Source organism: Leopardus geoffroyi, chromosome B1, assembly GCF_018350155.1.
Source record: "Leopardus geoffroyi isolate Oge1 chromosome B1, O.geoffroyi_Oge1_pat1.0, whole genome shotgun sequence".
In the NCBI taxonomy this organism is placed as follows: domain Eukaryota; kingdom Metazoa; phylum Chordata; class Mammalia; order Carnivora; family Felidae; genus Leopardus; species Leopardus geoffroyi.
Genome location: NC_059327.1, coordinates 146,002,350 through 146,027,683, shown reverse-complemented (window position 1 = coordinate 146,027,683; position 25,334 = coordinate 146,002,350). Strand labels below are relative to the sequence as shown.

The 25,334-nt window shown below is 40.4% G+C and overlaps 1 protein-coding gene across 10 annotated transcripts in view; it reads left to right on the top strand.

The window, feature by feature from the left end:
* Positions 1-25,334, top strand: part of LOC123595871 (alpha-fetoprotein-like) — a 54,707-nt gene that overhangs the window by 18,742 nt on the left and 10,631 nt on the right. For 3 of the 10 annotated variants that reach the window (XM_045473765.1, XM_045473767.1, XM_045473766.1), the window contains exons 8-13: positions 6,094-6,308; positions 8,132-8,264; positions 10,149-10,246; positions 12,400-12,541; positions 15,526-15,749; positions 23,671-23,803. In XM_045473765.1, the coding sequence (XP_045329721.1) occupies positions 6,094-6,308; positions 8,132-8,264; positions 10,149-10,246; positions 12,400-12,541; positions 15,526-15,749; positions 23,671-23,803 (945 nt within the window). Of the gene's footprint in view, positions 1-6,093; positions 6,309-8,131; positions 8,265-10,148; positions 10,247-11,894; positions 12,363-12,399; positions 12,542-15,525; positions 15,750-23,670; positions 23,804-25,334 lie in introns of those variants that run through there. The other 7 variants (XR_006711411.1, XR_006711412.1, XR_006711413.1 and 4 more) reach the window with 6 other exon arrangements.

The window sequence follows — 25,334 nt, the reverse complement described above, 5'->3', positions numbered from 1 at the left end:
CAAAAATAAATATACAAAAAAAAAAATTAAAAACAAACAAAAAAAAGAAACTCTACTCCGCATATTTAGAAGGAGTCCTGGCTTTTCAGGACAGGCTAAGAGAGTGTTATTTGAATGATTAGGTGAACTTGGGGGGAAAGTAAGAGAAATTGGGGGACTGACAGAATCAATCATAATTAAAATAAAACAAAACAAAATCTCTAATATCCTTTACACAGAAACAATACCTGCGCCAAGCCAGTAACTCCAGAACAGGTCGATTTGTAGTTCTACACCATGTCAGGAATGCCAGAACAGTCTTGAATGATTTCATAGCATTGGCTAGTGTTCACAAACAATAGAAAATAGCTGTGGACTGCTCTGGCATTCCTGTCTTTGTCCAGACTTTCAAGGACAAAGTTCAAAGTTACTGGCTTGACAAAGATATTGTTTATGTGTTAAAAGATTTTCATTCCATTTTAGAGATGGTTTTGTTTTTAATTAGGATGGATGCTGAACATTAGTAAGTGTTCTTTTGTCTTCTGGGGATGATCATTTGATTTTCACTTAATTTATTCGTTGAATCATATTAACAGATTTCTTAATTTTTAACTATCTTTAGATTGCTTAAGTCAATCTCCTTTTACTGTATTTCTGGATTTTATATGGACATAATTTCCAATTTTTTGCATTTGTGTTTACATGTGAGATTGATCTAGAACTTCCGGGTTTTGGTATTCAGTTACGCTAACTTCCAAAAATTGCGTTGTTTTTCCTTTTGAAGTCTCTGAAATAATATAATAGTATTGGGTCTTACCTGTTTTGTGAAGGTTTGAAAGAACTTGTCCATGAGACTGAAGCAGAGACTGAGACAAGAAATTGGTGGGACAGCTTTTCCATTTCTTTTGCTATAGATTTCTTTTAACATTTTTCAGTCGATCCTCATTGTTTATTAATTCTGTACTTGTGAATTACTTATTTGCCAGAATTTGTTTGTAACCCCCAAATTAATACTCAGAGCACTTGTGTGGTCATCCACAGACCGGGGCATGCTCAGAACAGTGGAGCAACTCAAATGAGTTGCCTGATGCACAGGGTCCCAGCTGGGAGGGAATACGACCAGGCTCACCTTCTTGTTTTAGCTCTCATACTGTAAATAAGCTTCCTTCCTACAGTCTAGTGCCACATTTCCCACATTTTGTGGGTTTTTTTGTGGGTGATTTAGCTATTTGAAGTGGCCCCCAAGCCTAGTGCTGAAGTGCTATCTGGTGTTCCTAAACGCAAAAAGTCATGATGTGCTTCTAGAGAAGACAATGTGTTAGATGTATTCGTTCAACACTAATAAGTCAACAATATATATTAAATAAAGTCTTTTTATTTAAATAAATTTTTTAAGTTTATTTATTTTGAGGAGAGGAGGGGCAGAGAGAGAGGGAGACAGAGAATCCCAAGCAGGCTCTGTGCTGTCATCACAGAGCCTGATGTGGGGCTCAAATTCATGAACCGTGAGAGCATAACCTGAGCCGAAGTCTGGCACTTAACCAACTGAGCCACGCAGGTGCCCTAATAATGTGTCTTTAAATAGAAACACACACAAAACAAAGTTACGTTTTGATTTGTTGACAATGAAAATGTGACCAGGGGCTTACAGGAACCTGATCCTACATTCCCTTAGGGCTCATTATTCAGTATTCACAAATTCAGTGAATTTCAGACTATTGTGACTAATGAGAATCAACTGTACCTTTTTGTGGTCAGATTTTATAATACACATTTTTAAAAATGTTTATTTATTTTTGAGAGAGAGAGAGACAGAGTGTGAGCAGGAGAGAGCAGAGAGAGGGATACATAGAATCTGAAACAGGCTCCAGGCTCTGAGCTGTTAGCACCCAGCCCATTGTGGGACTCAAACTCACAAACTGTGAGGTCATGGCCTGAGCCGAAGTCAGACACTTAACCAACAGAGACTCCCAGGCACCCTATAATATATATATATATTTTTTAAAGTTTCCTTTGTCAGCATTTTCTTATTTACCTATTAAGTTCCACATAATATTATTATTTGATAATTAAAAACATCAAATATGTAATTATACTTCCTTTTCTCCATGTATTTTGTGTTTTCTCCTTTATTTAATTAGCTTTGCAAACCTCCTGTTTCATGTATCAGTGTTCTCCAAGAGAAAGTTCTCAAACTTATTTATTATTTCTACTGCGTTTATGCTTTTAATTTTATTCTCTCAGGTTCTCTTAGGTGTTTTATCTCAGTTGTTGGGTTGACTTCTTAGATTTTTTTCTACTTACTCTTTTTTGATAATTTTGTTAATAAGAATTATTTCAGTTGTACTATCATTTCTTTGATACACTCTATTCCACTAGAGGAAGGAAGGAAGGAAGGAAGGAAGGAAGGAAGGAAGGAAAGAGGGAGGGAGAGAGGGAAGGGAGGGAGGAAGGAAGGAAGGAAGGAAGGAAGGAGGGAGGAAGGAAGGGAGGGAGGAAGGAAGGAAGGGAGGGAGGGAGGGAGGGAGGGAAAGTAGGAAGAAGGGAGGGAAGGAAGGAAGGGAGGGAGGGAAGGAAGGACAGAAGGAAGGAAGAACTTTAGCTCTCTTTCTCTCCCTTTCTTTCCCTCCCTTCCTCCCCCATCTCCCTTTCTTTCTTTCTTTCATTCTTTCTTTCTCCGTTGAAAACATTTCAATTCCAGTGTAGTTAACATATAGTGTTATACTAGTTTCAGGTATGCAAAATCGTGAGTCAACAATTCTGTGCATTACTCAGCACTCAACATGAAAAGGATACCCTTTCTACTGTTTATTTTTTGTCTCGACCTAATTCTCTTTTAATAGAGTATTTCTCCCAATGCTTTCAGGAATGTTGCATGGATTGTACACATTTAAATTGTATGTCCTAGAAAGCTTTTTTGTTTTTATCAATGTTTATTATATCATCCCATGATGCTTCACAACACCACACCAACATAAAAAGCAAATAATCTTTATACTAGATGTTTTAATACTAAGTGATGTGAGCTAGTAGGGCTTATCAGTCTATTATAATACACAGTCCATGTAATTCAATTTTACATTGTAAAGTTCTTTCTCTTTCTTTGACTTCAAGGCACTATTAGACCGACATTCTGGGACTGTGTAATAATTGCTATAGCACAAACTTTTAAAAAATGATTTCTGTGTGCCAGGCATTAATTTTAAGCATTTCATTGTCACTTAATGAACACTTTTTTTTTTAGTGCTTAATCTGTTCCAGGCTCCTTTCTTTGTTCCTAACAATTACTAGTCTGTTTACTTCCCACAACCATAAGACGTTAAGTATTATTTTAACCCCACTTTATAGATGAGGAAATTGAGACATGGAGAGGCAAAGTAGCTTGCCTAAGTCACACAGTTAGGAAGTAGCAAGGTCAAGATTAGAACTCAGGAAGTCTGACTTTAGAGCTAAAGCTGTCAACCACGGCAACTGGTTTATTTTTCCAGTCAAATAAGTTCTCAGAAGCATTTATTATTTCTGCATAGGTGTGTCTAGAAGGTAAGAAACGGCGGGAGAGGTTTTTCATCTACCTGGAATGACTGTTTTCTTACAGTTCCTTTCATCAATTTTCTTCCCCTCTTCTACTACGCTTTAAAAATTGTTCTTGGCCTTTTCCTTTCTTATTTTACACATATAGTCCAAGATGGTTGGCCATCTTTCATTCTCCTTTTCCATGACCTAGATGAGTTGCTGAGCCATGAACTACATTTTCTGCCTGTCTCACAACTTGGTGAGGGCAACCTGACTGAGTTCTGGTCAGAAGTGATTTATGCCATTTCTAGGCCTGGCCCATAATAATCTCCTGGCCCAAGCACCCCAATCCGAAGGCAATGTTAGAAACCACAAGGGCAAGATGACACAGCCTCTGTCAGCCTGGAACTACTCCTACCCCCAACGACTGCCTGGAGGCAATATGCCTGTCTTCTCACAAGGCATTCTTTCTTTATTAAGAAAGGAACAAACCTACTTCTAGTAAGTCACTGAAAGCCTGCTGGTCACCTAACTAATGCACAGAATCTCCCCTAACAGTCTCAGTGTGACCCTGTTGATGTAGCTTCAACTTACTACTTTCATATTTAGGCCTTTTGCTCATTTTTCTTCTTTTTTCCTGAGTCCTTAATCTAAAGTCCTAACTGCTTACAGGAAATCTCCATGCAGATGCCTAATTGATGCCTTAAAACATCTTAACTCTTTGGTGTCCCTTTTCGTCTATTCTCTTAAAATCTGTTAATTTCTCTTGAATATTAACTTCAGTAAATAGTGCTAACCTCAGTGTCCTACACCCTTCTAGATTCTTCATCCTCACCACACCCCCTGCCTCCAATCTAATTATCGTTTATGAAAATCTTGTCAATTCTATGCGTCAGCTCTTACGTCTGCCCAATCATTCATTTGGTTCAAGCTCCATAATTTCCTTTTTTCTTTCTTTTTCCCTATTATTTTTCTCCGTTCCAAGTTTTTATTTAAATTCCTGTTAGTTAACATCCAGTGTAATATTAGTTTCAGGTGTAGAATTTACATACAACACCGAGTGCATTCCTTAATCCCCATCACCCATTTAACACACCTCCCTGCCCACCTCCCCTCCGTTAACTTGTTCTCTATAGTTAAGAGTTTATTTCCTTGTTTCCCTCTCTTTTTTCTCCCCTATGTTTTTCTGTTTTGTTTCTTAAATTCCACATATGAGTGAAATTATATGGCATTTGTCTTTCTTGGATCGACTTACTTCGCTTAGCTTAATATGCTCTAGCTCCATCCGTGTCTTTACAAATGGCAAGATTTCATTCTTTTTCTTTTGAATTATTTATTTTTGACACAGAGAGAGAGCCGTGGGGGAGGGGCAGAGAGAGAGGGAGAGAGATCTGAAGCAGGCTCTGCACTGACAGCAGAGAGTCAGACATGGGGCTTGAACCCACAAACCGCAGGATCTTGACCTGAGCCAAACTTAGGCACTTAACCAACTGAGCCACCCAGGCTCCTCAAGAGTTCATTCTTTTTTATGGCTGAATAATATTCCATTGTATACGTATACCATGCCATCTTTATTCATCTATTGATGGACAGTTGGGCTGCTTCCAGATCTTGGCTGTTGTAAATAGTGCTGCTATAAACATCAGGGATAACGTATCCCTTTGAATCAGTATTTTTGTATCCTTTGGGCAAATACCTAGTAGTGCAACTGCTGGGTCATAAGGTTGTTCTATTTTTAACTTTCTGAGGAACTTCCATACTGTTCTCCATCATTTCTCAACTACATTTTCTCAAAATCCCCCAAATATCCGATATATCATTTCCCCAAATATGTCATATTCTCTCACTTCCAAGATTTTTATATATAAAGATGAATAACTTTAGAATGTTCTTCCTTTTCATTGGTTTCCAACTAAGTTTATTTGTCCATCAAGACTCAAATTGTTTAAGATCTTCACTCTGACTCCATCCAGTCTGGATTGCCAATCTTTTCTCTTCCAAAGCATCACATATGCATTTCTCTTACAACTTCTATTATACTGCATTACGATTGTTGTTTAATTATTTGACTCTCGAATTAGATTGTTTCTTAAGTGTAGAGAGATTAGCTTATTCATACACACACGCACATAATATTTGTGTGTAGATTTGTAAAATTTAATATTTGTAAATATCATTCACACATAATATTTGTAAGTAAATATGTTAAATATGTAAACATAATAGTAATATGATAATATATATGGTAAATGACAGAGACAAAATGTTTTCCGAACTGGAATCCTAAAACAATAACCACAATAGCAGGACAATAAAACTCTTCTCTTCATTTGTATTTTGTGGGGCTAACCATGGACACTATTATTGTGTCTGTCTCCCTTTAAGTGCAAGAGATGTTGAAAGAGTCTGTGACACTTGAGAAAGATCAAACAGAGCAGCTCTCCTTATTAGAACAAGTCACTATAAATGACCTTTTCGGTCTCTCAATTTGCCAAGAGTAAAGGAGTGCCAAGTTTTTCTCTGCTTTTCTAGCAAGAACAACAAAAATAAATAAGTTCAGAATGAAGTCATCAAAAATAACTACCTTTTCATGTTTTATAGAGCCAGCTTATGAACGATACCTGTTCTAAACCGTCGACCCTATCCAGCAAAATCACTCCCTGCTGTGCATTGTCCGTGCCATTCCGAGGGGAATGCATTATCAACTCAGAAAATGATGACAAACCTGATCTTTCATCTCTGCCACTCAGCAGGTTTACAGAAGACCGATTTGTATGCAAGCAATTCATCGACAAGCAAGATGATCTCCTGCCAGAGTAATACATATATACATATGTGTATATATATATATGTACATATATGTATATATATATGTACATATATGTGTATATATATATGTGTACATATATGTATATATATATGTATATTGTAAAATCTTACTAATGGAATACTATACTTATGCATTTTGGGGGAAAGGTTGTAAACCTGAATGATGACGGAGGCTGGCCCATGACGTAAATGAGTGGCTGCATGGGAATGGTGATCCAGAGGAGATGCTTTGTGGAGTCTAAAAGGTGGCAGTTATTTGCACAGCTCCAGCCACCTGTTAGCATGTGGGAACGCAGGCTTTGGGCTGTTGGGTCCACTGCATTTTGAAAGAAGCTGGAAGTCGCTTGATTTTTTTTTTTTTTTTTTTTTAATTTTTTTTTTTTTTAATTTTTTTTTTTCAACGTTTATTTATTTTTGGGACAGAGAGAGACAGAGCATGAACGGGGGAGGGGCAGAGAGAGAGGGAGACACAGAATCGGAAACAGGCTCCAGGCTCTGAGCCATCAGCCCAGAGCCTGACGCGGGGCTCGAACTCACGGACGGAGAGATCGTGACCTGGCTGAAGTCGGACACTTAACCGACTGCGCCACCCAGGCGCCCCCGCTTGATTTTTTAAATACGACTGATTACAGGCATTTTTAAGAACACAATGAGGGTTAAGTGTTTGCAAGTTTTGCTCTAAGGGACTCATCTCTAAGGGCTTCAGATTGGAATACCTGGTCAGTTCTTCTATTCTAATTAATTTAATACCTATTACCAAAGCCATGGTGGGGCATTTAAAGGTTAGAGTGATGGGCTATTAACATCTCCGGTGTCCGTTCAGAAATGCATACTAATTTGTGCAAGACAAACTGATTTCAATATGTAATATTAAAACAATATTGCTGTGTGATTGAAGTATTTCCAAAGTCACTTTGTGAAGCATTATTTGAAGCAACTAAACTCCAACAAAGCATAAGAATTTGAATTTTCTTCAAAGTTCTTTGTAGAATGACTTTAGCTATATTTCCAAAATTACATTTGATACGGCTTATAAAAGTAAATGTCACTGCCTGAAACTACTCATTCCTAAACTTGCATTTGGTACTGGAAAAGTCGATAGGCTCACCTTCCTAGTGGAAATCACATTAAACTATGAATTGGGAGACAAGAGTTCCAAGTCTAGTTTTGTCATGCATAAGCTTTGGAATGTAGGTCAAGCCACTTAATTTCCTCAGGCTCTAGTGTTCCAGCTATAAACTGAGGTGGCTGGATAAGATAAGTTTGCCTCCTGTGGTTCTGTGATTCCTTTGTAAATATCCTAGAGTCCAAATTTCTCTTTCTTGTAACACAGAAGAATGTGTAGATTATGCTTGGACTACTCAGGTTTGAAGGTTTATCTGGACAAGAGGGGAAGATGGTGATTTAATACCTAGCTGGCACTTTCTTTCAAAAAAAATTCTAATACTTATAAAATCTAGCCTCAAAGATGCCTGAGAAAAATGTACTCTCATTCAAACACTTGAAATTAATTTCTCATAAAAGTTCCTGTGCCAGGAACCCACCCATCAGCCAATCAGATTGTTTTAGTTTCAGATTCTGAATCTGACACCCACTCCTGTGTGACTTTGGAAAAATCACATAATTTTACTGACTTGGTTTCCTTCTCTCAAAATGAACTCAGTAAAACCTCCCTGCCATCCTCTCAAGGTTTCCAAACGCCTAAAATCAGTTACAATATTGAGTAAATTTTATAATCATAATTGGCTTTTGAGAGAAAACTCATGACTTCTAAATTTTACTGTTTACTATCTGTTTCATATGGATATAGGTTTCTTTATGAATATTCAAGAAGACATTCAGAATTGGCAGTTTCTGTGATTTTAAGAGTGTATACAGTATATCAAAATTTATTGGGAAAATGCTGTAAATTAGAAAATCCTCTGGAATGCTATAGCCATGGGGTAAATTCCTTTTTATTTTTTAACTTGTTACTCACAAGTGATTACAAACATGAGAAAAATTCCAGTGCTGTTAGTAGTGTCCTATTTTGTAAAATGATTATGCATATTCTTGTTAATTGCGAGCACTGAACAGGGAATGTGATTCTCCTCTAAACCAAAGGCCACATCGTCATACTGTAGCAGTTCTCTATATGAATCTCTGTCTTGTACATTCTGTGCCTCACGAAACCTTCTCTGTGCAATCTCCTCTTTTAATGAGTGTCTCCTGGGCATAGTAGCTAGCAGCATGAAAGCACAGTGTATTAGGGTATGGGAAGGTTGACAGTTTCCAACAAGCAGTCCCGGAAACCATCCTTATTTCAGGCCAGATGATGTTGTTTACAGGCAGTAGCTCTGTTATGCATTTGACATGAAAAAAGCAGGTGACTTTACAAATCTGACCTGGTGATCACTTATCCACGGATTACCAGGAACCAAGTGACTCTGGCTTTTGTTATCTAAGCAGTGGCTTACATGTTTACAGAGGGTGGGGTGCTGGTGGAGGCTTGAAGGCATCCCTTGTCCTGTCTGGGCCCAAGCAGGTACATCTACCATCTTTCTGTTTCTAGAGAGAAGGATCGATGAAGGTAATTTAGTCCCCTGTAGGTGAGCACCCTTTTGTAGCCAGTAGACCTCCACAATAATCACTATGATAATAGCATAAGCATGAACGTTAATAACAGGATAAGCATGAACGTTAATAACAGGAGCGTGGGTGTTTAGAGTTTACAAAGCGACTTTACCATTTGATCCTGACACAGTCCAGTGACATAGGTAGTGCCAGAATTATTAACTGTATTCTGGATGACGGTATTGAGTTTTAGAAGGTTTAAAAGACTTGCTCAGTATCACACAGACAGTAAAGGACAAGGCTAAGTGTTAAATCCAGGTAAATAGTTTGCAAATCTGGTAACATTTTCACTGTAACAAACACTGCTTATTAGGATCAGGTGCACTGGGTCTGATTGGTTAAGATGATAACCAGTCCTCCTACTGAAGAGTTAAGGTTAGAAGGTCGCTTGTATTTTCCCACTGGAATTTTATGTGCATGGCTGAAGAACTCTTTGAACTTGCGGTTACTTCTGAGAATTCCATTTGATTCATTTCAATGTGTATTTGTGGAGTGCTGTACTATATTGAAGGCCGGTAGATGTTTTTATTAAACCATGACTTCTTAATATGTATCTCTATTTCTTAAAAAATTTTTAATGTTTATTTATTTATTTTTGAGAGAGAGAGAAAGAGAGACAGAGTGTGAGTGGGGGAGGGGCAGGGAGAGAGGGAGACACAGAATCTGAAGCAGGATTCAGGCTCTGAACTGTCAGCATAGAGACCGACGCGGGGCTCAAACTCATAACTGTGAAATCATGACCTGAGCTGAAGTCAGATGCTTAACCAACTGAGCCACCCAGGTGCCCTGTATCTGTATTTCTATTCCTATATCTATATCTCTTTATCTGTGCTGTTTATGTAAAAAGGCTGTCTTATTAAATATAACCAACACACTCTGACCAATCAAACTTAGCTCTATAAACTACCTTTAGGAATGTCTTTTTGGCTTGATGAATGATTGCCTTATTCTTATAAAATACGCCATTTAAACCCACAAATGAGTTTATACACCAGAAACTAAACATCAATCTCGTACCACTTCTTTTCTCCGCAAAGTACATGGACATTCCTGCTTTACCAAAACATGTTTTTCAAGATTTGCAAACTCACTAAGTAAATAAAGCCCTGGATTTAGGAAAACAGTTACATTAAACTGTTACAGAAGACGGTTTTGCAATCTTACCTCAAGATATATTGTTACAGTGATAAACATTGATTATCTTTATTTTCCAGAAAGAGATGTTCCAAAGAGTGGTTGGTGAAAGCCATGAGCGTATAAAAAATCACTGTGATTTACGTGAGAAATTAGGAGACGCTAACTTCCATGACAGGTATGCTTCCAAGATATTGTCCAGGTTTATATGTTTGTTGGTGAGTTTTTGTTAACTCCTGATGCTGAGAGCTGCTATGAGTCTATATCCAACCTTAAAATGTCAGAGGCCAAGGAAAATGTGAGTTCAAAATTAACCTATCTTAATAATACAGATATCTACACAGACTTATGTGACTTTACCTGGCTCTCCAGGCCAGTTTCCAGAATTCTGGTCAATGCCCACAGGTTAGGGAACCAAGCAGACCTTGACTCCCGTCCTGCAGTCTCTTCAGGGTCCTCTCCTTCACACCCCTCCCTCATATCCCTCACACCCCTCCCTCATATCTCTCCCTCACACATTTAGTTTGGGGGGCTTTGCCTGCAGAGTTTTTTTGAATGTTTATTTTTGAGAGAGAGAGAGAGAGACAGAGTGCAAGCGGGGGAGGGGCAGAGAGAGAGAGGGAAACACAGAATCCAAAGCAGGCTCTAGGCTCCAAGCTATGAGCACAGAGCCCAATGCTGGGCTCGAACCCACGAACTGTGCGACCATGACCTGAGCTGAAGTCCGACGCTTAACTGACTGTGCCACCTAGGCACCCCTGCCTGCAGTTTTAAGTCAAAGCTACAACAATCTAACTTAGGGTCCCTCTGTCAGTTTCAAGTCAGTTCCTATAGAAAATTTAGTATTTTCAGCACCTAGGATAGAGATGAATGGATCCCATAGCTATTTGCCAGAGAGAATACATAAACCTCTTGTGTGCAGAGACTGGTGGAACCCACTGTGTTTAAAAGATTGGTATATCCAAAAACAAGTAGTCTTTAGGATCTTACTGTAATAGTCTATTTAGAAGCAGAGTGTTGGGGAAAAAATCAGTTTGATATAGTGTCCAATAATATTGAGCTTAAAATAGATGTCCAGAATAATAGATCCAGAAAAACGTATTCTTTCCGAGAGAATATTTGGCTTATTACTTCTATGTTATGTTTGGTTGCAAATATCTGGCTTAAGGATTAGATCTTTGGTTCTCAAACTTTACAATACATCAAAATTACCTGGAGGACTTGTTAAAATACAGCCCCATCCCCAGAGTTTCTGATTCAGTAAGTCTGGGATGGGGCCTTAGAATGTGCATTTCTAGTAAGTTCCCAGGGCTGCTGATACTGCTGGTCTAGGAGCCCCACTCTGAGAACCACTGGATTAGGTTGCTTGTTTCATTGGATGTTACAACTAAATTCTTTCCCTGACTCCATTTCGATATAAAATGCAATGATCGAGTCTGATTTTTTGTTGTCTTCACATCTGGGTCTGTAAGCGTCTTCTTCCTTAAAAAATCTTTCTCATGTCCCTCTGTTCCCACCACTTTCCTAGTTCAGGGTATCAGCGTCTCTCAACTGAATTTCCGGAATAGTCTTCAAACTGCTTCTTCCTTCACATTGCTTCTTGTTCACCTCCATTCATTCTTTACATGGCAACTATAATTACCCTAAACATAATGCAGTTCTGATTCTGTAACTGAGCTTTCTTTCTTGTTCTGTTTCTGATTCCCAATTTCCTGCCACCCCCCCCCCCCCAAAACCAAACCAAACCAAACCAAACCAAAATCACATTCAGTGGCTCCACTCCCACTTGCACTCCCTTTCACCTGGTTCATTTTTGTTGTTTTTAGATCTCAGCTCACGTGTCATTTCCTCCAGGAGGCCTACCTGACCTGCCTGGGATGGGACTGCTTGCCATTCCATGTGTATCTACAGCACTGTGTACTCCCCTCACTACCTCAAGGGTACCTCCTATCTTGCCCAGTATGGCGTGAGCCCCATGAAAGTAGGCACTATTTGCTGATTGTTGTTGTAGGCTCCTGTTCCTACACATTGTAGACAACCAATGCAATCTTTAATGGACGGTGTATACAATTATTTCAGAAGCTGTCATCCAAATTAGCTGTCCTAGTATCTTTGGTGGATCAGGGTAGAGCAATGTGTGAGGTGAGAAGAGAATTCCAGGTATATTGATGAAGTTATTGGGCCATTGGAATAAAGATTAAAAAGAATTAAACCCAGTTTAATGCTTTGTTCAGCCTAAACCACAGCTTGTCAAATATTAAGGAAAACTCTAGAATTCTTCATCATAGGCACATAGTCGTTGCCAGGAGTAAGAGGAAATTATTCTTTCAGGCTCATAATCCTTTATACTAAGAAAGTCCCACAACTATCTGCTCAAGAGTTGGTTACGTTCACGAAGAACATGGCAGCTGCTGCCACCAAATGTTGCCCACTGAGAGAGGAGCAGCGATTTGTCTGCATGGAGGACTCGGTAAGCACATCTGTGACTTCATGTTTGCCTGTTCTTAAAGCCCTAATCCCCAACCTCCAGTTATCCATCTCATATTTGTGGACACATTCATGAACTGTCAATGGAGCATAATACTTCTGTCCCCAGGAGAAATTCTTTTAGGCCAACTCATGCCAATTGTCTTGATTAGCAGCAGGGGTAAGACTGTCACTTCCCTAATAGTGGCAATATCAGATTCAGTACGTCTTTGTCTGGATCATACCCTAGGGTCTAATTCTTGGATTTTCAAGTCAACAAAAATGACTTTGCCAACATCTTCAAAGATAATGCTGATTTTAAACTAACTCGAATGTATAGGAAAACAACAACAGCAACAAACTAGTCTTCTTCCCATGTTTCTCCTTTAATCTTACATAACTATCACACTCACAACATCTCTGACACCAAGTGTTTTCCCCCACGACAAGCAATTCTGTGTGACACCAGCTGAGTATCCTATAATTTCTCTCATTCTGACACCATCTGTCTGGAGATAGTGTCAGATCCCACAGGTTCAGGGCTCAGTCCTATAATACTGCTCCCATCCCACCTCAGATAACAATTACAAGTCCAATTGTAATTCTGTGTGATTCTGTGTGATTCTGACTGGTGAGCTATAAATCTGAGGTTCCCATGACTCCCTCCTCAGGTTTGATTAATTTGTTAGAGCAGCTTGCAGAACTCAGAGAAATACTTACTTAAGTTTACAAGATAAGTAAAATGTATGATAGAGGATACAGGTGAACTTCCAAATGAAGAGATACATAGGACTGGAAGAGATACATAGGGTCTGGGAGCATCCTGAGTGCAGAAGCTTCTGTCCCTGTGGAGTTGGGGTGTGTCACCCTCTTAGTATGTGGATGGGTTCACCCACCTGGGAGCTCTTCAACACCCATCTGCTGGGATTTTATAAAAACTTCCTTATGTATACATGGTCAATTATTAACTCCATTTTCAGGCCCTCTCTCCTCTCTGGAAAATGGATGGGGGGGACTTAAAATTCCAAGCTTCTAATCACTACGTTGTCTTTCTGGGGACCAGTGCCCATCCACGAGCCCACACAGAGTTGCCTCATTAGGACAAAAGATGCTCCTAGTGCTCTTATCACTTAGGAATTTACAAGGGTTTCGGAAGATGGTTGGCAGGAACTAGGGTCAAAGATCAAATATTTATATTTTCTATTATCTCACATCAAACTCACAAGTGTTAAATTTATTAGACAGAATACCAGTGTGTTCATTTAAAATGAGAAATGTCTTGGGGCGCCTGGGTGGCGCAGTCGGTTAAGCGTCCGACTTCAGCCAGGTCACGATCTCGCGATCCGTGAATTTGAGCCCAGCGTCGGGCTCTGGGCTGATGGCTCAGAGCCTGGAGCCTGTTTCTGATTCTGTGTCTCCCTCTCTCTCTGCCCCTCCCCCGTTCATGCTCTGTCTCTCTCTGTCCCAAAAATAAATAAACGTTGAAAAAAAAAATAAATAAAAAAAATAAATAAAATGAGAAATGTCTTTCCAATGACAGCAATAATTGGGCCTAACAACTAGACTGCACTTTTTCCTGGATCAGAATACTTGTGATGATGAAGTAGGATATGACTAGCGCAAATGGAATCAGAAGAAGGGAAAGAATAGTCTTAAGGGATATTCTTCCAGGCTATAGTGAAGAATGATAAATTATGTCTTCCTCACAATGGAGAACATCCCTCTAGGGACCTGTATGCTCACATCTCCAAGGTGTAGGCTCCAGGTCTCTCTCAAGTGGTATTTTTTTTTTTTTTTAATTTTTTTTTCAACGTTTATTTATTTTTGGGACAGAGAGAGACAGAGCATGAACGGGGGAGGGGCAGAGGGAGAGGGAGACACAGAATTGGAAACAGGCTCCAGGCTCTGAGCCATCAGCCCAGAGCCCGACGCGGGGCTCGAACTCACAGACCGCGAGATCGTGACCTGGCTGAAGTCGGACGCTTAACCGACTGCGCCACCCAGGCGCCCCTCAAGTGGTATTATTTTAACACTACTAAATTCTTGTGTGGTGACAGCTTTCTCTGCCCTATGTTCTTGATAGAACAATTCTTTCATGCTAAATTGGTCTTTCTTCTGATAAAATATAATTTTTTTGATTGCAGATTTAAAACATTATTATCTAGCCTCATCTCCCTTTTATTTTATTATAAATTTTTGTTATCTAGTCCCTGCCTTTCTTGGGGAAGGACTTTCAGTTAGACTTCTAGATTCCTAAAGCCTTATTTTTAGGTGATCTCTTTGGTTACATTTAAAATGTATAAACTCATACATGAAATGTTGATGCTTATTGGCCTCAATGATTTCATCCCCAAATACCTAAATGATAGGGATTTGGGGGTAGTCATACTTGGAAAGGCACATGGGCAGGCTTGCAGAGAGCATCAGGATAACAATCAGACACCACAGAAGCAAGGCAAGGTGACAGCTTTAGAAGAGGACCAGAAAATGAAGGAGATAATTGAAATAGGATCCAAGGATTTCTCTCATCATTCATTCATTCGGCAAATATTCACAGAGCATCTACCATATGCCAAGTTCTGTGGCAGTTACAGATGTCCACTTACAAAAAACAGAAACAAATTGGATTTGAGCTTCAGTCATATAACTGAGTCAAATTAGCAGTGCTGTTGACTTGAGGCTTGATTTTAATTTAAAAGAACATAAGAAACTCCAACCTTAAGTCAACACTGGTCTATAAACTGGACTGGAGAGGAACCTGGAAGTGGAGTCCAAGTGAGCTCAACTTGAGGATGAGAAGAGGGAGGACAAGTCTGGGAACCAGGCTGCCCTTGACCCTCCTGATTTTTCCTAAACAGTGAAATCCAGGATAAACTAGCAGAAACCAGAATCTGAGAATACTTATTAGCCCTATTTTCTATGGGGTAAAAAAAAAAAAAAAAATGACCACAACCTTATGGCTCTTATTTTAATTCTCTTCTGGGAAAGATGAAACTAATTCTTGGAGCTTTATGCAGAAGACACGAAGCAGAGCCTATCAATGCTGGTGTGGGTCACTGCTGTGAGGACTCATATGCCTTCAGGAAGCCATGCTTTGATGATCTGCAGGTAGATAGAACTTACATTTCTCCACCTTTATCCTGTGACCAAGTCATCAGCCTTACAGAGGACTTGTGCAAAGCTCGGGAGGAGCAATTCCAAACTGAGAAGCAAAAGTAAGAATCTTTGTTTAGTTTGTTCTCTAATTTGTTCTGCCAGCAGGGAGCAGGTACAGAGAACGGTAAACTGGGCTCAGATATAAACATTGTATAATGAATGGATCAGCTAAGTGTTACGTTGGAGGTCCAGTAGAATTGAGAATGTTGGCATATTTTGCAACTATGGCTATTGTGGTTGCTACCCCAATCAGATAGGTTAATGAGATTGAAGTCTATTGGTCAGAAAATATTGACAGAGGAGTACATTAAAGCATTTTTCCTAAAATGCAAAATTTGGAACATTTGCACATGGGTGCATGCATGTATGTGTGTGTGACATATACATATATAATGCATATGAAAACATTTATAAATTAGATAATTTTATGAACATAAGTTATTACTTTGCAAAGTGCTACTCTGATTTGGCTGCTGTTACCAATACTGAAGCCTACTGGCCAGAAATGCTGCCAGTAGAATACAACGTCTTTACGTTTGAACAGGGTTTCCCAATGTGTATTCTAATGTAAAAGGGTTTCTGGATGAAGTCAGCAATGGGGTCTGTGGGTTGACTGCATGAGTCTGTTGATCTGGGGCGAGCCTCAACCATTCTCAGCCGGGCTTGCTCAGAACACTCTATGGTCAGCTGCTAAGTCAGCTGGGAGCTGGCTGGCCTGGGCCACATGGTCTTCTGTCCTCCAGCAGGCTAACCTAGGCTTCTTCACATGGCAGCTGGGAGAAAGTGACTGTGTAGAGGCCTCATGAGGCCCAGGTTTGGAAGCATGCAATGCCAATGCTTCTGTAAAGTAGGTCATGGGGGCAGCCCAGATTAAAGTGGTATGGAAATAGACTTCATTTCTTGATAGGAAGGGTTGGAAAGTCACATCATAAAGGACATGAATACAGAGAAAGATGGACAATTGGTCCATTTTTGTAATCTATCAGCCACCTGTGGATCATTAATATAGCTGTTGAAACTATAGAAAATGACAAATGTCAAGATAATGGTGGAAAAAGAGGCAGTTAACTGGGTATGAAGTCATCAGAAATGAGGGGGATGACAAGACTTTCTATATGCGGCAGAAATAAGTAAAGATAAGGGGTGTCAGAGTTTGATAACTTGTACTTCAAAGGAGCTGTGGCTTTCAAATGAGAATGAAGGAGTTATATTGAAAGCCGTAAAAAAGAACTAGATACAAAGGTAAGTGGACTTCAAGCAAAAACAGTCTCATCTTGCAAGGTCTTGGGGGAAGTTATGTGCTCTGGGTAGCTTCCTTTTTTCGTTTAGAGCAAGACAGAGAAGTTCAGAAGAGAAGCTGTGGATATGGGCTTCTTATTTTTGAGAGGGGGGAGGGGGAGAGAGAGGGGCAGAGAGACAGAATCTGAAACAGGCTCCAGGCTCTGAGCTGTCAGCACAGAGCCCGATGCGGGGCTCGAACCCATGAACCGTAAGATCATGACCTGAGCTGAAGTCGAACGCTTAATGGACTGAGCCACCCAGGTGCCCTGGGAACGTTTTCTTGAGAAAGCCTCATGTTACAGAGGAGACAGAGGACCAAAAGAGCAGGAGATGGGTCAGATTAAGGGCATAGAAACATCAGCATGATGACAGATGATCTGGGAGGCTTAGATTTCTGGTTGTGACTGAGGCTGAGGTGACAGAGGCATCACGGGCTGGGCTTTGGAAGTAGCACACACAGCACAGAAAACTTTAGGGCAGCTGATTTATTCTTTGCCACTGACAGCACAGGTGATTAAGATCTCACAGGCGGTTGGCATTTTCTCCAATTCTCCCCACTCCTGCGTAGACGGATCGAACGGAACTCATTGTCAGGTCTTAGTAAAGAGACTACTTGCTTGCTGCTGAAGACAAAGAGTTATCTTTCTTAGTGGCATTGATCATCCATCTCTTTGCTCCCATTCAGCTCCTGAGCTTAGAGCCAACATATTCTCATGGTCCAGGCATTCTCCCTCAGCAGGAATTCTGCTGCTGGTGAATGTGATGTTAGAGGCCCCATTTGGAGTTGCCAAAAATGACTGTTCTAGAAAAAGCCAAAGGGTGAAATTCTAATATCCCTGAATCAGCAGGATGCATTGAAAGCACTCCTACCCCTGACGGTGGGGCGGTTCCCTCCTAATGCCCCTGATCATGTCCTCAGGAGAAAGCATGCAAGCCCTCCTCCTCATTGTTCCTTCTCCCCCAACTTCATTAGAAATGGTAGCTTACTGCATTTCTAGTTAATTTATTTACTCGAAGACATGCATTTGCAGGGTCTAAATACTATTGGTCCAACAATATCATCTTGCCAAGTGAGGCAAAGTTTTTGTTGCTTCTGGAATGAATACATACTCATGGGCAGCAAGCACAGGTTGTTGCTTGGTCTGTTTTATCACAGTACTTGCAATTCCTACGCCAGCTGACCCTTGGAATCCTTTCTTCAGTTCTCCAAGGTGAGCCAATCACAAACTAGCCTTTAAAACCTCCCAGTCAACACCCAAAGACTGTTGAGACATTTAGTTAGCCATTCTTTCTTTAGTTCAGGCTTGATGTGAGGATGTAGAAGAACGAGGTCTCTTTTCCTTCTAGCGTGCAAATTTTCTTCCTCTTGAGGAAGTCTCTGAGTATAGATAGGCACTACTCTATGTATGGCATCTCATCAAATTCTTACACACAAATTTATGAGGGAGATAACATTATATGCCATTTTAATTGTAAGGAAACCGAGGCTCAGAAGGCAAGAAGACTTAGTATGAGACAATGCAACAGGTAAATAGTTGTTGAGCTGCAATTTTCACCCAAGCTATCTGGCTGTAACTACCAACATATAGCTCTTAGTGTGCCAGAATCAAGGGGTTATAATATTAGTTATAATTTCTTAAACATTGAGTTATTCTATACAGGCTAGATAATAAAAAGTATAAAATATTAGGAATCGTCCCTGTCCTAGTGAAATCACTGTGTTCTCTGTATGGAGAAAACAATAGCATACAGATAGTTAATGTAGAGATTTCTGGAATATTCTGGGAGGATCCATATTGGGAGTCAAGGGTCAAGCTGGAAAAAAACCTTCTTACTTCCTGGGATAGTGGCAAGGGCTCTGTATGACTGGCTATCACAGCATAAATTTGCAAAAACACAAAAGGAAAAACAAGCAAAGGAATTTCTGGAGAGGAAAGAAAAATTCAGCAGGATAGAAGAGAAGGTAGGAGTTGAGATCATGTAAAGACAGAGACAATAAAAAGGAAAAAGAAGTTCGAAGTAAAAGAATTTAAAATCCAGTTAAAAATATTGAGTGGCAATGAGAAGATTTAAGAGAGTATATAAAGATTTAAGATAGTATATAAAGACTAGACTATGCTTTAAATGAAGTGGTGGGTAAATTTAATGAAAATAAAAGATTAATATCATAGAAATGAAAAACTGAAAACAAGTTGATGGTACTGAGAATCAAAACTAGGATTTAAGGTTTAAAAAGGTAAGTTAAAAATTTTAAGCTAAAAACATAAAGAATTAAGGGAGCTTTTTTAAAATTTTTATTATAATTTTTTTTAAGGGAACTGTTTTTAAATAACAGCAGTAGGGCTGGTAGGTAGAAAGATCAGAGTGGGAGAGGAAGGAAGTGGTCAGGAGGAGTAAATCAACTCCAAGCAGGTCACAAGTATGTGACAGTCTGGGGAGGAGGGAGTCAAGCTTTTAAGTGGCACAGAATCCCCCATTTTAGAAGCAGCAGCCTTTATATCTGGGGTTTTAAGGAGAGATATCATGACATCCTAATACCCCTGCTATGAATCTCATTCCCAGACTTTTTGTCTTCTCATAATGGGATCCTTTTCTTCCCCTTGCTGGTTCCAGGACGATTGGAGTGTTTCTCCTGGTTGAAAGAAGCAGTTGCTCTCTGGTGTTCTGGAAACCTAGCAGTCTTGCCCGTTTTCCCCCTACTGGTCCCTCTGGGGAAGCGCCTTTGGAAACCAGCCCACCCAGCAGGACAAAGAGGAAAGCCGGGTGACTCAGGCATAAGTGAAGGAAGGGAGAGAAACTGTTGGGGGTGAGACTAGAGAGTTTGGGAGGGGCCAAACCATGAACACACTTGGATCCCACAGCTTGTGAGACAAGAGGAGGGTATAGACAAGGGAGCTTTCCTGCCTCTCCCGTTAGGTTTCTCTATTACTGTGGGATCTACAGCTCAAATCCTCAGGGAAATTGTAAAGATGCTCGTTAATTCTTTGCTGAATGAATAAGTGAATAAATAGGAGGAGAGCTGTGACAATGTACTATTTATTGTGGGAGTCAGGGAGGACGGGAACCATGGTTGGAAGCAACCGTTAATTTGAAATGGAACCAAGTTGTGCTATGATTATTATAATTTTTCATCGTTCTTATTATCTTTGACATTATTTATTGCCTTAAGTACACCAGTTACTGTACTCAGCCCTTTAATACGTTACTTTTGGTCCTTGCAAATACCTTGCAATGTAGGTGTTCAAATTTACTTTTTATAAAGGTCAGAGAGGTTAAGAATCTCACTTACCATCACACTAACTAGTTGAACGAAAGTAAGTTTGACTTCAAAGTCTGTGCCCTCTTTATGATATTAGAAGGAAAGAGAAGTCCAGATTTTGCATGAACCAGGGGTAAACCTCGTCCCCTTCCTATACCAGCTTCTGGCCTTTTGGTGCTGAATCCCCTAAGTCAGACTACAGAAGCCCCAAATGAGTGTTTGGAAATAGGGTCATTCCCACAGTATAAGTATCCATGACAGCTAGTGTTTATTGCCTGGGACTTAAGTAATCCTATGCTTTCATGGATAGGTCAGTGAATTTCATCATCATGGGTAATATTGTTTCTACAGGAAAATATATTTTAAGACAAAACCCACCAAATTCCAATGGGAAATAGCCTGTATTTCTCCACCTTTACTAATTAACTTCTTAAAAACCGATACTGATTATTCGAAAGTAGGGTAAACTTCTTTGATTATTTATCTAACCATACAGACTTAAATTATATAGAGGCACTTAGAAACGAATACAGCATTTTCTTTCAAGTGGGATCAGGTTTAGGTCTAATTAGAAGAGAAAATATGTACAGAACAGCTGGGTAGAAAAAATGCTGATACTATTCTATTTCTTTTTAAAATATTGGTTTATGTTATTATTGAAGTAATGCACAATCATTGCAGAAAACTTAGAAAGTACATAAGAGAGAAGGAAAAATCATAATGATTTTATTCCAACACTGCAGAGTTACCCATTATAAATATATGTGTAGTATAAGAATACATGTCACATATGTATGCAAGTGCACACTCCCGCAATTGCCCTTTGTGGTTCTAATATTTAATAATACAAGTTTTGCACAGCCTTGTGACTACCTGCTTCCACAAATTTCAGTCCCAGCAATTATCCCTAGAGTCCTCAGGGGAGAGCTTATGAAACTCCCTCCCCCTCCCCCTTGGAGCATTCTCCAAGCATGCTCGCCCTGGCACCACTCCTGGGCCACTGGGAACAGTTGTGCCCTCCAGGGGCTGCTGTCGCCTGCTCAGCTGCAGACTGGATCCCTTGAAATGACAAAGCTACTTTATGTTTTGTTGTAAGAAGAAAGACAGCCCTTTCCCCTGACTCCCAGGATTATGCCCTTTCAGCAGGTACCAGGGCGGGGCTGCTCCCGTGTGTCTTCGTGGTTTGCAGAACTTTAACGAAAGTTCTCTTACGGTGCTTTTTCAAAGAGTTACCCTGATCCCATGTGACTCAGAAATGAGTCCAATGAAGGCTTGGTTCGGGAACCACAGAATCATTGCTTCTTCCACTGACCAAGCCTTTCTTCCGGGACGGGAAGGGTATGAGCCTGACTTCTTGTGTCGGGATGAGTTCTCCCATGTGGTTCCCAATCCTCATGCCTTCTGGGAGGGAGGCTTACTTCCCTGGTTTGCTGTATGTGCCCAGAACTATAACACTCCCAGGGAATGTTTCTAATGCAAAATGGAGAGGACATAGAACCTTATTAAAAAGCTAACAGACAGTATTACATGGGATAACATCGGTAAGTTATCGCACCTTGCCTGGATCATAGTAAACATCAGCATACTCAGAGGATGTTGGCCGTTGCCATTATTTTTAATATTTCTGGGGGGAGGTGGCGGGGGTGTGAGAGTTGGAGGAGTGGGAGAGGATGAGGCTGAAACGGCTAGTTCAAAGAGGCATGTCCCCTGGGCTGCCATGTTAAGCTGGATACCTTATTTTATTGTTTAATGGGATCAGCATGCTATGGGCAACAGGGCACGGCTGTTTTTGTAGGTCCTGAGGGCACTGCTTGATTGGGCTAGGCTTGAGAGCTGCGGTTGGCCAAGTTTGCTTTACCCACGTCCCCCACTTTGCTCCCGGTGCCTGCCTTCCCTGCGAGTGACCATGCTCACTGCCGCACAGTGCCTGAGCTGTGCCACTTACATGTGGGGGACTTCGCTGTTGGTCACTGCTGGGCAGCAAAAGGTGGTGGCATCTCAGTCCAGGAGTCGAATGACTCAGCAAGTTGCTTGGGCCAGCGGCCTACATTGAGGTAGCTGGGAGAAGAGGAGGGCGTGTCTGGGGCCCAGAGTGAAACTAACCACAGTGCGTACCTCCTCCCTCATTGCCTGGTCTCTCTTCTGCCTCTTCTCCAGCTGACGCAACTGGACACAAACTGTGGCTGCCACATGGGGCAGCCCACCCCAGGCAAACAGGGGTTTGGAGTATCACATTGCACTTCTATATTAGCCTCCATTTACCTGTCTGTGGGCAAAGCCTAAAATCTTTACTATCTGGAATTATTTACTGGACCTCTGGTTTAAATTGTCATAGAAGTAGCTACTTGGAGCTTTGAGATATTTTCTTTCATACCCATCCAAGGCACAAATAAGGCCACTAGGTAGTATACATGTGAACTTGAAAATGAAGAATAAGGAAAGGTTTTTGGTGAAACAGTAGAAGACGGATTAATGTATATTTTCCCTCCCCTTCATGCCTTATTTTCCTTGTGGTTAAATCTGTCTTGGTCTAAAACAGTAAAAAAAAAAAAAAAAAAAAAAGAGGGAGAGAGAGAGAGAGAAAGATAACATTGGAAGATTTGGAATACTATTTCGTCAAGTAGAGAGACAGAAACCAGGTTACACTTTTGAAGATTCATAGCGGCAAGAAACTACAGTTGTGGGGGAAACTCTTTTGTGAAGGAAATCGGAGATGACTGTCAATCCATTATAGTTTCATATTAGTTTATTGGTTTATCATTAATAACATATGAAGGACCCTCAACTTCGAGGTGTGCTATACTTGTAATATTTATTTGGAAGTTAGTTGTTCAGAATAAATGTTCATTACAAAATGCGATAGGAAAAAGCATTTAATTTTAAGATATAATCTATTTATCATCCAATGCAATGAAAAGAGAAAACAAACATGTTTACCCTAGTAATAGTCATGTAAAATAATTAAATTTAATGTATCAATTATGTTAAAGAGATGTACTGGAAGAAAAGTATGTTGGATAAAACACAGAGATGGAGACGGGCAGTGTGAAAAGTATGAATACACCATGGCATTTTCAGGGCTTTTAAATATTTTTAAGACGTATTTATTGTCGGCAGAGAGCATGTGGGTGCATGTGTGTGGGGAAGGGGCAGAGAGAGAAGGAGAAAGTGAGTCCTAAGCAGGCTCGGAGCTGGCAGTGTAGAGCCCGACGTGGGGCTCAATCTTGATCTCGCGGGAGATCACGACCTGAGCGGAAATCAAGAATCGGATGCTTAACCAACTGAGCCACCCAGACGCCCCAGGCCTTTCATAAACTTCAGAGTGGGAGTGACAAAGAGGCGTGGGTGGTGTTCAGCTCTAAGTTAGCAGGGCAGGTGTGCAGGCTGGCCATCTAGAACTCAGGCAACACTTGCATTTTTGCAACTGATTTCCGATTCAGGCTCCTGAGCAATCTTGTGAAGCAGAAACCACGGGCAACGGAGATGCAGTTCCAATCAATTATTGCGGATTTCGCTCACCTGGTGGAGACGTGCTGCCAAGCAGAGGAAAGTGAAATGTGCTTCAGAGGAGAGGTATCCCTGTTTCCTTGTCTATTCTCTTAGGATTTATTGAAGTTCTAAACAAAGTACTCTGTCCATTCCAAACGTGAACGGATTGGGAGAAAAGCACAGTGTAGACGGATTGGTGTAATTGACTACATTTGGGCTCAGGGTATGTTACTATTTATGCTTATTTGAGGAAACCAGCAGAATTGAATACCAGAGTCGTGGCACCAGATGGAGGTGGATTGAGGGTGGGAGAGAGAAACATGAACTGAAGACTTTGGTAATTGTAGAGAAATGGTGTCCTTAAAAATAGAGTGAAATTTTAAAGAAATGACAGTTTGAAGACCTTATGGGCAAACTGTAGTTTTGTTCCAGAAATTTCTGGGGGGCACAATAGGGAATAGTTGCCAAATGTAATTGGGGCTTAACTAAGGAATCAGGGTCAAGGGTTTCATTTTCTTAGTGGCCAGAAGATCATTGGAATAGGGGTGAAGACTACAGAGAGGAAAGAGAAATGACCAGAAAAGAGTGCTCGTGCTTACTCACCAAACTGACTACTACATTAGTTTCTGTAACTAATCTAATTGTGTATGGTTACCAAGTAAATGATTTTTCCTAAGATGGTAAAGTTATAGGACTTAAACTGCTAAGAACATCATGGTAGGCTGTGGCCCAGAAAATTCATGTCAATTCATGGAAGGGACCTAGGACAAACTGCTCTCCCAGGGACGTGATTCAAGGAGCAGAAACTCAGATATTGTAGTATCTGAGTAAAGGAATGCAAGTGTGTAGTTAAAAAATAATAATAATAAAGCAGTCTTTATAGTGAAAACAGGCTGTGGATGGTTCAGATGGGGGATACGTCTAGCAATGGCTGAGGGAAATGTTTTCACAGGTAACAATTTTCCTGAATGCCTTGATTACCTTCAGTGGCTCTTTTCTACCTATTCAGCTAAACTGTACATGTGTTTATATTAAAAGTCACATATCTATAGTCTAGCCAAGGGCAGGCAAACTACAGCTCTCAGGCTAATGGACTCCACTTCCTGTTTATATAAATAAGGTTGTATTGACACACAGCCCTGCCCGTTTATTTCCATATTGTCTATGGCTGCTTTCTGTCTATAACAGCTGAATTAAGTAATCGCAGGATTGAGTGGCTGTGACAGAGACTGCGTGAACTGCAAAGCCCTCAAATATTGACTATCAGGCTGTTCACAGAAAAACTTCACTGACTCCCAGATTAGCTGATACAAAAAGTGAAAGTAATCACCTATGCTAGAATCTATTTATTTTAGTTTTTTTTAACGTTTTATTGTGGAGAGACAGAAAGAGAGCTCGAGCAGGGGAGAGGCAGACACAGAATCTGAGACAGGCTCCAGGCTCTGAGCTGTCAGCGCAGAGACTGATGCGGGGCTTGAACCCATGAACCGTGAGATCATGACCTGAACCACAGTTGGACGCTTAATTGACTAAGCCACCCAGGCGCCCTTCTATTTATTTATTTTAAAGCCTTTTTACTTTTTGTAAAGCATTCAGAAAACATGTGTCCATCTAA